This window comes from Rhea pennata, chromosome 9 (genome assembly GCF_028389875.1).
Source record: "Rhea pennata isolate bPtePen1 chromosome 9, bPtePen1.pri, whole genome shotgun sequence".
Lineage (NCBI taxonomy): Eukaryota > Metazoa > Chordata > Aves > Rheiformes > Rheidae > Rhea > Rhea pennata.
In genome coordinates, this window is record NC_084671.1 from 29,931,469 (window position 1) to 29,946,513 (window position 15,045).

The 15,045-nt window shown below is 40.9% G+C and overlaps 2 protein-coding genes across 6 annotated transcripts in view; both read left to right on the plus strand.

The window, feature by feature from the left end:
* Nucleotides 1-151: 151 nt before the first annotated feature.
* RNF168 (ring finger protein 168) lies at nt 152-11,492 on the plus strand. Of its 3 annotated transcripts, XM_062582959.1 has the most exons (8): nt 486-525; nt 1,191-2,141; nt 2,579-2,709; nt 3,628-3,704; nt 6,386-6,562; nt 7,199-7,323; nt 7,637-7,724; nt 8,575-11,492. In XM_062582959.1, the coding sequence occupies exons 2-8, from the start codon at nt 2,080-2,082 to the stop codon at nt 9,640-9,642; spliced, it is 1,728 nt and encodes a 575-aa protein (XP_062438943.1). In that variant the 5' UTR covers nt 486-525; nt 1,191-2,079; the 3' UTR covers nt 9,643-11,492. The 3 variants fall into 3 exon arrangements, with proteins under 3 accessions (XP_062438942.1, XP_062438941.1, XP_062438943.1); XM_062582958.1 differs by lacking the exon at nt 1,191-2,141 and having other exon boundaries at nt 152-525; nt 2,366-2,670; XM_062582957.1 differs by lacking the exon at nt 1,191-2,141 and having other exon boundaries at nt 153-525; nt 2,366-2,709.
* Nucleotides 11,493-14,055: 2,563 nt separating this feature from the next.
* Nucleotides 14,056-15,045, plus strand: part of UBXN7 (UBX domain protein 7) — a 34,716-nt gene continuing 33,726 nt past the window's right edge. Inside the window, exon 1 of one of the 3 annotated variants that reach the window (XM_062582916.1) lies at nt 14,056-14,135. In XM_062582916.1, coding sequence (XP_062438900.1) covers nt 14,063-14,135 — 73 coding nt within the window. In that variant the 5' untranslated portion in view covers nt 14,056-14,062. Of the gene's footprint in view, nt 14,136-14,251; nt 14,752-15,045 lie in introns of those variants that run through there. The other 2 variants (XM_062582919.1, XM_062582917.1) reach the window with 2 other exon arrangements.

Sequence of the window (15,045 nt, forward strand, 5' to 3'; positions counted from 1 at the left end):
GGGTGGAGCCGCCCCGCCCCGGCGGGCCGCCCAGGGGCGTGGCCACGGCCGCAAGGCTGGCGCGCGCCGCCACCTGGTAGTGCTTTGGCGGGGGGGGGGGGGGGGCGGTGTTGTGCGCTGCGCAGAATAGCGCTGCCTCCTCGCTTGTTGCGTGTAGAGACGCGCCGGCTGATTGGCTGTCCCGCTGGCGGGGGCGTGGCCGCCGTTTGGCGGGCTGCACCGCGGGGATGGCGGCGGCCGTTACTGCAGGCTTGGGGCCTACCTGCTCTCCACGCCTCTGCGGCTGGCAGACGCGGGCCTGAGGTGGCTGCTGAGCAGGCGCTGGGTTCCGAGCCCTTGGCTACCGCGCTGGCCCTACCAACGGTGCCGCTAAGCCCGTTGCGGCGGGAGGCTGCTTCTCAGGCCCGGTCCGCGCTGTGTCTTGGCTTTCTTCCGGGCCGCAAAGCCGCAGCCTGCTGGGGTTTATGCTTCAGCTCTGCCTCTTCCTGCTGGGCGAGATCCGTGGAGAAGGAGAAGACTCCACAGGTACCGCCGTATTTATCCGCGCAGCGCCCGCGACGGCAGCGGCCTCGGAGGTGCCGGGCAGGCGCCGCTGTCTGCAAAACTGCCCGTCTTCTTTCAGCGTGAAACGTATTTCCAGCCGAGGAGTTGGGGGCGGCTTTTCCAAAGCCTCTGGAAACCGTTTCTTAGGAGCTGCCTGTGATGTCTCTGATTGCTTCCCTGTTCTGCAAAAGAACGGCTGACCTGGATCAGCCTGCTTGCGCAGCAGTTATTCCGGGTTTTATCTGCTCTTTTGCTCTGTCGAATATAAAGTACTAGATTTGGTTGTTTCTGCGACAGCTGTGCAGGCATTGTTTTTTTGACTGTACTGCCGCAGTGGCTTGTGCTGCAAGCTCCCTGCTTTAATCATATTTTTCCTCCCTTTCTGCCCTCTTTTATTTCACCATTTTGTTGTCCTTAAGCTTTCACTTATAAAATTCCTCTTCTAAATGCCTTCTTTCTGTTTTCTGCTATTCATTAAAATGCTTATCTTCTGAGCTGTTCTTTATTGTATTATATTACTATGCTAATACTGTATTTACTATACTAATCATTCTGTTTGGGGGTTTTGACCATGTTCTGTTCTCAGTTTGCATTTGTATTCTGTGTATTGAGTCCTGAGTTAACCTGTTTTCTTTGATTTCACACAGACACTTCCTTAGAGGGTAAAGCTGCATCCTTTTATGTACTGGCTCCTGGAATTATGGATCAGATGAGATTCCCTCATCATATAATCATCTCCACACCTTTGTTTTCCTTCTCTCTCTTGCACATTTACATCAAGCCTGTCTAGAGAGTTCTTTTCTATGTGTATATATAGAAATTGAAATTGTTTAGTCTAGGAATTATGCCCTTTTGCTAAACTATGTGTAAAACTGGGTATTCTGATGTTGTCTAACATTTTCTCTAAACAGAATGTTTTATTAGCAAAGGAGTAGCAGAACCAATAAATTTTGACTTTGTGTAATTTGCTGAGTTCCTCTGTGGATTATCTAGGCAAAAGTGAACTCAAATTACAGCCTTTCTCTTAGAATAGGCAGTTATTTTTTGGCATTTTTTAAAGAACTTTGTGGTTTCTTTAAGTTAGAAAATATTTTTTGTCCTTTTTGCTATATTGGGGTCTGTGTTTGTATTTTATGTTTCACAGTATTTCTGGGCTGAATGAAAAGTCCTGTGAGGAGAGTTGGTAGTAGAGAAGTTAGATCCTCATCACTTTGAGTTGTACAAGTCATAGGGGAAGACTGTCGAGTATTGAATGTATTGGCTAGTTCTTTGGTTATATTAACAAGATCAAAAAAAATTTGATCCTTTAGTTCCAGTTTAATCAAGCAAATGAATGAGGAGAGGACTGTCTTTCTGAAGAACTTCTGTTGATCCATAGGACAATGTTGTATTTCACCTTCAGAAAATGATAAAATTGTCTGTATTAGTAGTGGCTGTATTTACTGAATAACTGGCTAAATGGAAAGCTTACATCAGTAACTGAGAATATTTGCCAAACTTGAACATAGGTTATAACTACTAGAAAATAAATATTGGATGAATTTATGCCTTCTGCCCTTCTTTATCTTGTTGCTATCCACTAGAAATACCTCTTGCAAGTCACAGGAACGTACCGTAGGAAACAGTGATGTAGTTTCTCAGTGAGTTCTGGAAGGACTTCTGGGCTTGCAGAGTAAAACATAATTTCTGGAACTGTAAACAAAATTAACCATTTAAGCAGACTTCTCAAATATAGTGATGTTTTTATAAGGTAGCTATAAAATGGAGCATTTTTATTGTATTTATGACAGGACGTAAAATACATATTTCTTTTTAATTTCAGGTACTGTCATTGTATTAGCCTTGTTCTTCTACTTTGAGTCAACATGTCGAAGAAATCAGAGGCTCCTCTTTCCTTAGCTGACTGTCTCTGCCAAATTTGCATGGAGATCTTTGTGGAGCCTGTGACGCTGCCATGCAATCATACCCTCTGTAATTCTTGTTTCCAACTGACAGTTGAAAAGGCCAGTCTTTGTTGCCCTTTTTGTCGTCGTAGAGTCTCTTCTTGGGCACGGTATAACACCCGCAGAAATACTCTGATCAACTGGGAATTCTGGGAAAGGATTCAGAAGAAGTACCCAAAAGAGTGTGAGCGCAGAATTAATGGACAGGATTTGGAAGATGAAAGTAAATAAAATGTCACTTGTTTCAGTATGTCTGTGCATTACTAAATTAATTAGTATTAGTGGACTTTGGATGTTGTGAAATAAGAAATTATTATGTTATTGTTAGAAAATGTTAGAAAGTGTCAGAGCTCCCATTTGAAAGGGACTTACAAAGCAGAGAAATGGCCAGACCTTTTTCTTTTCTGTTATGGAGAGGTAGCTAATATTGTCTGCTCTTTTCTTAAGTGAACTTCCCCCCACCCCAAACTTTTGGTGTATGGCTCACTGTCTTTGTAAAGATAGTAGTTCATTACTAATACAACTAGAGCTGTAAAATCTGTAAATTAAGTTCAAGAGTTTTATTTATTTTTTTTTCATCACTAACTTGTAATTGAAGTGGTGAAAAATGTTTAAAGTCTTAGATACTTCATATCTGATAGCTGATTAGAAATTCCAGGGCTTCAGTCTATACAAGAATTTCCAAATGCCTAAAATTGAGATGTGAGACAATAGGAAGGTAATCTAATCAACAGCTTGCAGGAGGTGTTTTTTTTTCTTTAGTCTTGTAAGTTGTTTTTAAATTTGACATTTTTGACAGTTAATATTGAGGAGAGGCTAATTTTGGAGAGACAACACTTTTCTTTCCCTCCACCTCTCCCCATTCTTCCTAATATGCTCAACAGCAGCATTAACAATGATTGTTTAACACAAATCAGAGAACAGTGGATGTGGTAGCCTTAATTTCTGCAGTAAGGTAAGAACGAAATGCATGACCAGATTGGTTTTGGTGGTCTTCAGGTCTGTTGCATTAAAATGACTTAGGACTATAATTCCTGACTGTTTTGAAGGGCTAATTTGTCCCTTCGGTAGATTGTAGTATTCTACCTAGGTAGGTATAACACATATGCACATATTAATTTTTTTTCCCTTCTTGAACTAGTCTGTGTGGCTCGACCACAACACCAGCTGAGCAAGCCTGGGGAACTGAGACAGGAATATGAAGCAGAGATTAGCAAGGTAAGTCTAAAAGCATGTTTTTTGAAATTGTAAGTTTTTTGTGTTGAGTTATTTTGATTTGAGAAGTGCAGGATGACTTCACTAGCTGTACAATACTTTTTTTTCTTTCTTTCTTTTCTGTTGTTGATAGTGTTTTATGTTTTCTAGTGGCTGTGGCAACTGGAAAAAGCTCTTTTCCTGATGGTTCATTTGTCTCCCATTAAATTCTTTAGGGAAGCTATATACATCATAGTATGATGAAACAGATTAAGGAAATAGATCAGTCCCGGGCTTCACTGTCTACTCTACATAAACTGTTGTAATCATATTAGAGATGCTTAAATGGAAAGATATTTAGAAGGGCACTGCTGCTACAAGAACACAGTGGTGATTCCCTAGGTGTGAATTAAATTTTATCCTTTACTGAAGAGACTCTTAAGAAGGATGTATGCTCAAAGCATGCAAAATCCTGAATAAAGAACTTGATATCACAATGATCTTTAATTAAGCACACAGACATTAAACTTAATGGCCAGAAACAAGCCTGTCACGGAAGGGGGTTCCTCATCCACTTTGGATACTGTCTAAAGTGTTCTGCTATTGGTATCTCATCTGTGACATGTGAATACTATTTTGGAAGGAAAGAAGAAAGAACGAGGGTGCATGTTTTTAAGTGGAGCAAATGGTTGTTAACAGTAGAAGATGACAGTTAGTCTGAAGTTCAGACACACAGTTGACGTAAGCTGAAATAAGCAGACCTTGCTATTTATTTAGTTATTTGTGCTGACACAGAGGGCTGTGTTTTCTGACAGTAGTTTCAGCTTGTGCTAACTTAGTATTCATCAAACTGCAGCCTTCCTGTCTATGACTTTAAGTCTAGGTTGAAGGATGAACTTTTTTAAGGCCTCCCGCTCTTCATCCAGAGACTTTGACTTCTATCTGCTAACTTTTTCACTCAAGCATGTTGTGCAGAAATTGAGGTCAGATAACTAGAATGATTTCATTTCAACTGAGCCTTTATTCTTTTATTAAAAAAAAATACAGATGGCTGTACTGGATCAGACCACAGCCTCTGTAGTTCAGTGTCTTTTCTCTAACAGTAGCCAAAAATGGTTGTCCAGGGAAGACTATAAGAATGAGATAAATGCACATAATACTTCCACTGAGCACCTTCCCAGCCCCCAGCTGTTACAGAGGAGAAACTTTCTTGTGTTTGACATAAGGCAATATTTCTATAGTTTTATTATGCCAGCTGAACTGCACCTCCTACATTACCCTCTCGGTTGTTCCAGTATTCATGATAGAAGTAACATATTACGTCTTTTTACCACTGCCAGCTAGGTGTACTTCACAGACTGGGAAATGTACAGAGATATCAACATAGCAGGAATACCCAGGCAACTATTGGACAAAATCTCTCATTTCCCAAAATTGTCTAGAATCTTGCAGGATTACAGTATCACCCGTTACCTGCTGAAACATGCCAAAATGTCCTTGTATGCACATAAGTGTTTCAGACTAGCAGACACTAAAATTTGGAACTGTTTGCGCTTTGTTTTACTTACCTTCATGATTTCCCTGAGTAACTGACTACAATTACATGAACTTTAGTAATGATCATAATGATCATATTGTGTTTTCTTATTTGCTGACTCTGCGTTATCTGTATTTGTTTGAAAGTCAGAAAATATTAAAAAAAATAGACTGAATGTTTACTTATGGATCCTTCTTCATCCAATTTGGACATGGCGTTAGTAATTTTTGTTGGAAATGGCATCAGAATGTTCCTTTTACGTAAAAGTGATGATGTTTGTTGTTACAAGAGCAAGGGGAATATGTGAAGTAGATGATCACTGGATTCTCTTTTATGGTGGTTATGGGATGAGATAGATTGTGAACTATTGTTCATTAATGGATAGTGGAGAGGGTGCTGGAAAAGCAGTGAAATATGAGGAATATGAAGTGCTGTTAATAAGGTGTAGATGCAGACATGATACACATACAATTTTAAACAAAGTCAAACATAATAAAGCTTGTGAAGTGTTGCAACTGTTGATGCTCTTCTCTAAAAGCTTCCAGATTCACTATCCAGTTCAAGAAAGCTTTATTCAGTCTTTGAGTACTTTACTGTGTGTTTTGGAGTAACTTAAGTGATTTCTTGAGTGGATATCTGACTGAAAGAAAACAGGCAGGTTCTTGCCCTGCTGCTTTGGATTTTGCATGTTCAAAGAAAATATAAGAGCACAAAAGAGACCTGTACCATCTTCCAAACTCCTGTGTTAGTATTTGGAATTATGAATATATAAACAGGCTGAGCAACTGCTGTGGTCTAGTTCTCTTCCAGCCTTAATCTTAATTTGAGTTTCTGTGTAGATCCATGTATTTGTGGATCTCTAATTGTTGTTAGTAACATTCATTTACTCACCTTTTGAAAATGCATTTCTTCTTTATTAGAAAGGTTAACAGTGTAGTCTTACAAGAAAAACAAAAGGTAGGTCACTTAATAGACTGAGGAATGAAATTGATACTGTGCAGAGGGTATTACATCTTTGGTATGTTCTGTAATTAAATATTGGTCTCAAAGTGTATGGAGTATCTTTGGATAGTGGATCTTTCACATTTAATTAGTGTCCCATAGACGGTCCTGCTGTGAAGTGTGGTCCTACATCAGTAACCAGATACCTTTTTTAAAAAAAAATCAGGTGGAGGCAGAAAGGCGAGCACATGAACAAGAGGAGAACAAAGCAAGTGAGGAATACATTCAAAGACTACTAGCAGAAGAAGAGGAGGAACACAGATTAGCAGATGAAAGGCGGAAGGAGTTGGAGAAACAGCTAAAGCAAGATGAAGAGTTGGCATGGCAACTGAGTAACAGTCTGGTGAGTTACAATCAAGGATAACATCAGAAAATGTTCATTTGGTGCAAGCAGATTAGACTTTTCAGAGCAAAAGTCAAATTTTTTGAGTATTTTAAATTTACTTGAATTGTGGCTAGAAGCTGCTGTTGTCAGCCCTCAGTACTCTAAATCCTTGATTGATCATTCTTTTTTTGAAGAACTAGTTAGAAGAGGGACTACCCTAAACATGTCAACATATTTTAATATGTACTTGCCTGCTAGAAGTTTCCAGGGTGAAAATGTTTTAAACATTGTTTTCTCCTTTTCCCCTTAGTTTTAAAAATACTTATTTGGAAAAATAACAATGTCTATTACTTGTACTGAGAAAAGGAAAATGCGGTTACATTTGAGAAGGTTTAACTTGTAGGGTTTTTTTTTTCCCTACATGATAGCAGTTGTAATGATAAAACCTGAAGATAAACTATTCAAGCAATCTCTTGCCCCTTAATGCCAGATACAGGAAAGTGTATGCAGCATGTAATATTTCTTACTCTATAACTATCCATTACTTCCAGTTTTGTCAATTCCTTGGACAACAGTAACCAATTCTGTGTCAGAAGCTTTCCAGTTTTTTTTATTTTACTTTCTTTTTATATCAAATTATTTTTACTTTTGAAGAACGAAGACAGCAGAGGAAATGGGCTCAGCAGTCCTTCACCAGCAGGCAGCTTCTCATCTGAAACATCTCCAGTTAATTTGTGCAAGATCAAGAACAAATCAAACAGCTTTGGAGACATTCAGAAGTAAGTGATCCAAGTTTCTGCTCTATAATTATTGAACTGTTTCCTGGTATACTGCATCTCTGTTCCATTTGGTTCTTTGGAATCTTGCAGCCCTGCTTCTTCCCTGGATAATCTGGGGCAAATATAAACTGTTGAATGTTAAAACATCTCATAGGAAAATATGTAGAACAAGGGAAATGTTTGACTTGCTCCTGCTGTTTTTGTATGTCAGCATGAACCTGAAGATCTTACTTAATGAAGGGGACTTGCACTTCAAGAAAAATAAGTTTTAATAGGCATACTTCTTTCTCTTCTCCCCTCCCCCCCTTTTAAGGTACCTGTCTTCAAAGTCTCACCCTATGTTGGGATCGACATCATGCTGTAGAACAACAGAAGGAGGCAGGACTGACTCTTGCTCTGTGGTAACTAAAACCATTTTTTATAAACTTCAGTGTTAGTAATTACTGTTGTGTGTTTTTTATTTTTCTTGCTTTCCTTACAGTAATACACATCACTGAGCAGTATCTTTCCCTTTTTGAACTATCTTCAGTATTCATGGTTTCCAGAAATGAAAAGGGAAGAAATTGTGCATGACAGTCGGCAGCCACACACCTACAGGTTACTTAGATAGTTAGCTCATATAGCTAAGCAGAGGTTCCAGGTAACTACACTTTATAGTTGAGAAGGACTTTGAAGTTTTCAGTCTGTATCTTGTACAGTATTTGTTTGCCTCTGGATGTCTGGGTTTTCTCAATTCATGGGTTATCACAGGTTCACAGACAATTTTAATTAGAGTTTTTCCTCTAGTTGTGCAGCTTTTTAATAGTTTCAGTATTGCTTACCCCTCTGGTTTTGGAAGGGCACAGTTACTACTTACATAAACTTCTTTTGCAAGCTCTGGCCTGCAACTAATAGTGTATAAACCTAAAATGATTCTGGAGCTCATTGGAGGAGGTTGCCCTGTGACTGTTATTCACCATTCCATCTGTCTGTCTGTATATGCCTTGATCTCTCCTGTTGCTTTCTTTAAGAAAACAAGCATGTTAATATAGTTGATATGAGACACTGACAGGAGGGGATAATGCTGCAGTTGCTTTTTTCTGTGATTGTTTTAAATATTTATTTAACATTTGTGTATTGATAAGGAAAAGATCCAAGTTAATATCCCACAATAGTCATGAGCAATGCACTTAAAAGAAATGAAATTTGCATTTTACTTGTACCTACTGGGTTTTGGTAAATTCATTTTATTGGGGTGTCTCTTTTCTTCAGGAGAGCAATAGCAATGAAAGTGGCAATTCTGTGTGGCAAGATGAGCAAGAGGAAATGCCAACACTGTCTCCACAGCTGACCAGCGTGATTAAAGATTGCAGTGCTAATGATTCTTTTCTAGAGTCATGCATGAACTATTTAAGTGCCTCAGCTCCAGTGGAATTTGCCACTGTCAAGCATGAAAAAGCACAAGGACCAAACTATGCAGGAGATGAAGTTCCAAATGCACTTTGTGAGATCACAAAAGGAGAAGGGTCTATAACAGTACTTCGTAGATCCAAAGAAGAAGCAGACGAAATTGAGTTGGACAGTGGCAGTTTAATGCATGTAGAAAGCATAAACCTTGAAAACTCGGCTGAAACTACGACTTATATTCAGCCAGCAAACAATTCCATGGTGTCTGATAGCAGAAGTGTAATTTGTGGTCTCATGAAGGTGGCCAGAAAACCAGATGAAGAGAAACAAGATAAAGTAGAGAACCCTAAGGAGACCCCAAAAAGAAAGTTGGGGGAACCACCAGCTGAAGCAGTGGTTGACTTGGGCTTGCTTGATAAGAGGAGAAGAATTTTTCCAGAAACTTCAGAGGACCAAGGGGAGCAGATAAACTATTTCAGTGTGCAAATGCAGAAAGCTTTTGAGCAGGAGCTGTATGAAAGGCGTGTGCAAGAGGAGCAGGATAGGCTTTTGGCTCTGCAGCTACAAAGACAGATCAACAAGGAAGAAAGGACACTTAATAGACAAAAGGGCTCTCCAGATGAGTACCTTCTTCGCACCAAACCTCCTCAGTCTGTGAAAGAGCCCCCTATTAGAAAGGGAAGTTTTAAAATGGCAAAGGACTCAAAGCTACCAAAAATCCAGACTCAAACAAATCACCGCAAGATTTGGAAAGGTTCTTGCAATGAAAACTGGCAGTCTCCTACCAGAGTCCGAATGAAATCACCCAGCATCAAAGGAGGAAAAGTTCTGAATTGTGTTGTTAATACCAGTGACTCAAATGATATTTGTTCATTGCCAAAAAATAAGCAAAAGACAATTCTTCAGATGTTTAAAAGATCAGTTGCAGAGTAGGTCAACAGAACTATGGAGGCATGGTGAAATGAATGAGAATTAAAGCTATCATAATGCTTTTTCTTGTGTTAGGCAGAACTTCCTGTAAAATTCTAAAGTTGATGGTTTTGAGGGGGATCACTTTGGGCCACAAGTGCAACCAGAACTGTATTGTGCACTCTGAGAAGTTTTAGTAACTTATGCCCCTAGACCTTAACAATTTTAATTGGTCTTTTCTTGATTGCAGTTTATTTTCTAGCACTTTATTTACATAGTTTTGAATGTAAATGCTGTTTAAAAACCAAAATAACTTATAGTCTTGTCTTAGAATGAGAATTTAGAGCCTTTTATGGGAAAGATGCACATCCACTGGAGGAAGCAAAAAAAATCTAGTATATCTCCAGCTATCTGCCAACTACAAGGCTGAGGCTTCACTCAGCACAACCACAATTTTGTTGAACTGAAGCAAACTTCTAGAATTTAAGTTGTTTGAATGACATTGTTTGCCTGGCAGTTAGTGAGTATTACTGGACAACTGGCTTTGCAGAGTTACTCTTTTTCCTCTCACTGTAATACACTATTATCCTTCTTTTAGACAAAGACAGAAAACTAGTGCATCCCCCGCTGCCAAAGAAGGATCTTTCATGGATGACTAATATAAGTGGTTGTGAGCTTGTATTTGCCTCAGTTCACAGAGGTCGCTTCTGCAAATCTGATTTTCAGTGTAGATAGGAAAAATGTACTCTTGTTTTCTTATTGCTAATGTTCTTATTGTTATATGATAAACTAGATAGCAGTAAATATAGGTAATATTTCCTTCTCAACCTGGTTTGAGTTTAATTTTTTTTATTATTATATGCTTTTAAAAAAGCCAAAAGGGGAAAAACAGCTGAAAACTTGAGTTATTGGGTTATTGGTAGTGAATTAACAAGTACAATTAAGGATTTATTTAATTCTCAGCTTTACTTTAGCTATGGTTCCTCCTTTTTTTAGTGGGACTAACAAATACTATCTTCTGGTTGACTTTAAAAAGTAACGTTATTCAAATAAACAATAATTTAGACAATGCAGGGAAGTTGAGGTCTGTGAAAAGTGGGCTAGCTACTAGTCAATCAACTAATAGTTCGTATTATATTTCTTTCTCTGTTCTTATTATGAAACCAACTTTTGGCCTTTGTTTTGTAGGGGAAAAAAAACACCCAAAACAATAGTTGCTTCCCCCTCTTTTTGACTAAACATTTTTGAAAGAACAAAACAGTCTGTGTTGAAGTATGTTTGTGTTGGCTGATGTTAGCGAATGTTTTTAAGTGTATGCTTATTTGGACCTCAATGAAGATCTATAGATTTTTAACTCAATTCTGGAAAATGTACAAAAAAATAAAAAAGGAAAGCAGTAACTTCTGACACTTAAAAAAAAAAAAAAAAGAAAAAAAAGAAAAGAAAAAGAAAGAAAAAAAAATCTCTTGAAAGCATGAACAGCCCACTAAGCCAGAAAGCACATGGTCTTTTTCGTTGTTTGTTTTTACTGGTTTATTACAGCTCAGGAATGGTGGGTTTCTCCTAAGTGGCCTATTCCAAGATGCTTTTTGAGGAAAGTTACAACAGGTGACCAGTTGTAAATCATTGATTTTTCTTCTGTTGTTGCTGCCTCAACCATTGTGCTGGAAGCCTTTGTTCAATATAGATCTGTTTCTGTGCAGTCCTTAAGTTTCTTTGGTTTGTTTTCTATTCTGCTCATCCAGCCAGTCAAATATAATCATCCATTGATTAAAGTGTCTCTTTAAGGCAGAGGTACTGACTGTTTTCATGCTAGTGATACTTGGCTCTTCCAGTCATGATAAGCATAATAAGTAAATTCTCTGTTTTCAAAACATGGGTGTGGAGAGGTTTGTTCTTAAGCCATTTTATTCTGTTCCAGTTTACAATCAGTTTCTTAAGTCATGTTCATTTTCAACATGTGCAGATATTTAGTGTTTTACAGTTGTGGACAAAAATCTGTCCTGTTACTCAGTTTAGTGTCAATTAACACAAACTTTTGATCACTGATTTTGGGTTTTCAGGGAAAAATTGTAAACAATTAAACACTTAGGGAAACCTTTCCTCCCCCTTCCCCAGGCCCAGTGTCAGTCAAACACCTTTCCTTACCCCTTCCTGGTTTCAACCTCTCCTATTTTTTGCTGAGAATTCCAGTCCTTAGGTGAAGTAACAAGTGGCCCAGGAGGTTGGGTCACATGTGCATTGGTTTCTATGTGTTACTCTTTGCTTCTTAGCGAGTTTTCCAACACTTGCTTCTTCAGCCTTCTCAGTCTTGCTGTTGCTGTGTGGTGCACTGGTGAGCTGCAGTCCCTCACAGGTGTTCCTCCTCCAGCATGGCTCGCCTGTGGGCTGTGGCCCTTCAGGGATGCCCCTACTCTGGCATGGAATGCCTCCTTTCAGGAGCGAGTCTCTGGAGATCTCCTTAATGTGTCCTCCACATGGAGGACATGCTCCAAAGCATCTCCTCAGGTACCTCCTCTCCTAGAGGCTGCTCCTCTTTATTTAATATATTTGGGCAGAGGCATGGTAGGCTCCTCTGCTTTAAGTTTTGGCTCAATGTGTTGTCCACTGTCTCAAAGCCAGTTGGAAAGGGTTTTGAATGATGTGGGCAGTTTCCAGTCTCTTCTCACACCAGTCATTCTTGCAGCCAGCTGCTACCATTACCCTGCACTTATTGCCAATACAACTGTCTTGGTGGATTGACAAGCTTGACTTCTATGGTTCTGACAGTATTTCTGTACCTGTATAAGGGTTTGGGATTTCTGCCTTCTTAACTGCTATATCAATAGTGTTTATATCAACCACTAGTATTGAAAGAGTCTGAATCTCTGGTATTTTGAGCTGCTGTCCATTCATATGTAAGAAATAATCTTAAACGTATTACAACTTGTGACATTCTAGTTAATTACTGTATTTTCCTCAGATCTTGCCATCATTTTACTCTACTACAGCTGACTCTATAATTGCTTTTAGAGCCAGGTCCTGGTGTTTGATACATACTCAATGACAGAGCAAGAGAAAAGGGGAGCACGTGTGATCATATGAATAAATATCCAAATGAATGCAGAAGAGGTGAAAGGAATTAAGCTGGAAATGAGAAAAAAATGTGTATGTGTATAGGGATATAAATATATGGAGATTTTGTGTGTGTGTGTGTGTATGTACACACACACATACGCACACAGCCTTACAGCCTCAGTTTTCATTGGAGTTAAACTTTTCTGTTGCTGTCATTGCTCTTGGGGTAGTTCTGTTGTCACAGTACTGTATACTCAGTCATAAGGAAGGAGGAATTTTGTTTTAAAAATGAAGTGTTGTGAGTTTATTAATTCTGCTGAATTACACAGTCCAGCTGAGAGCACGTTTTGACAAGATGCAGTAAGCTCCCCATAGCTCTCAGCACCTGTGCCAGTAATTCAACTTGTTTAAGGGTTATGAGGAGTATTGAGGGTAGAGGGGAGAAAGAGGGGAAGGGTTGAGGGAGAAGCATGTCTTCCTCCTTTCTGCTTAAAAGGAGCCACGTGCAGCTACCTCAGCTGCATGTAAAACCATGTCCTGACATTTGCATTGCCTTATTTAAGAGCAGTTTAACTTTTTTCCTCCACAAGTCATTTTGTACTTTTTTTCCCTTTATAATGTGTGGGTTATGTGGCTCTTCCATATAAAGCTTGCAAAAAGCACTGAACCAATACCAATTAGTAGTTGAATGGAGGGTTTATTTATTTATTTATTTATTTAAGTCATACCCTTTCACAAGCTTAGTTCCTGGTGATCAATAGCAAATGAGCCAGTCTGCAGCTATGGTTCCATCAAAAATGAATATAAAAATTACAGAATGCTATTTCAAATGTTTAAATAGTACCTGGCCATATTCTGTTATTCATTTATTTGTGGAGGTTGACAGGTTTGAGGATTATTTGTATTTTTCCAACTTACTGGATTTTGTCCTCTTAGTGTAAGAATAATCTCTTACCATTAAAAAAAAAGTGCTATAAGACTTGTGTGTACCTTGGCTGTAAAGGTACTTGGATGCTTTACACACACACACACACACACACACCCCGCTCTAGAAAATACATTGTTCTGCATTTTTCACTGTGATGGCGCGGGCGAGCTGCGCGGAGCCAGTAAGAGCTGCGGCTGCGTCACCACAGCGGCAGGGCAAGAGCGAGGGCGAGACCACGCCGGGGAGCGGGCCGCGTCGCCACGGCAACGCCACCCCTCCGTTTTTCTCTTCCTTCCCGGCGCGCAGTGTCCCTGCGGCGGCTCCCAATAAAGCTTGACAGCGCCGTTGAAGGCACCTCCCCGGCGGCGGGGAGAGGAAGGGGGCGCGGGCGAGCGGGCGCCGCGCCTGCGCAGAGCGCGCGGGCAGGCGGCGTGCGTGTTGTTGTGCGGCGGCGACAAGATGGCGGCGCACGGGGGCTCTGCGGCCTCCTCGGCGCTGAAAGGGTTAATCCAGCAGTTCACCGCCATCACGGGTGAGGCACACGGAAGCCGGGGCTCGGCGAGGCCGTCGAAGGCCGGGCCCGCTCCTTGTTTAACGGGCGGCTCCTACTCGTCTTCGTTGCAGCGTCCTCGCCGCCGGGTAGAGAGGCGGCAGCCCTGGCGGGCCGGAGGCGGGAGGCCGGAGGCCCGGCCCGCTGCAGTGGGGCGGGAGCAGAGGCGCGCGGCGGGAGGTGCTTCCCCCGACTCCTCGCTCCTCACGCGGGACGAGGCGGAGCGGTGCTGGTGGGCTGCCCCAGGGGACGTTATTCTCTCTATCCTGGGGAGGCTTGGAGCGCCGGCGGGGCCGGAGTCGGCTGCCCCAGTGTGGAGGAGGGAGGAGGCCGGCAGCACTCGGGCCTGTCAGTGGGGCCCTTGGGGGGCCTGGCCCGTGCCGGTGGCCTGTGCCGACGGCGCCGTGCGGCTGAGGCAGGCACCGAGAGCGCGGTGCTTCGGGGGTCTCCAGGGCGGGCTGGCGGCTGCACCAGCTATGGTGGAGTTTCCGTGCTCCCTCTGGCCTGTGCTTTTGCATACAGTGGGTTTTCCCTTCGCTTTTGAAAACAAGAGTATAGAGACTCCTTTCAGTTCTTTTCTACACTCCTGATCTTCTAGGTAATAAATTAGAAATACCCTCTCAGTCAGTTAGCAGTCTTGATATACTGATTCTCTTACTAATATAGTGAAAACAAAATACACTATAGAGATGGAGACTAGACCTTACTGCTAAGTTTACGTTTAAAAAAAATCTCTTAAAGCATGGTCAGCTTACTGAGAATTTCAGTTTGGGAATGACCTGCTATTGCTGTTACAAGTTCAGTTTACAGTGAATGATAATTCCTACTTTAGCTTGTGTACTTTGTGCACTTGACCCACTTTGCATGCAGTCTGTTTCATTATAATTTCCCC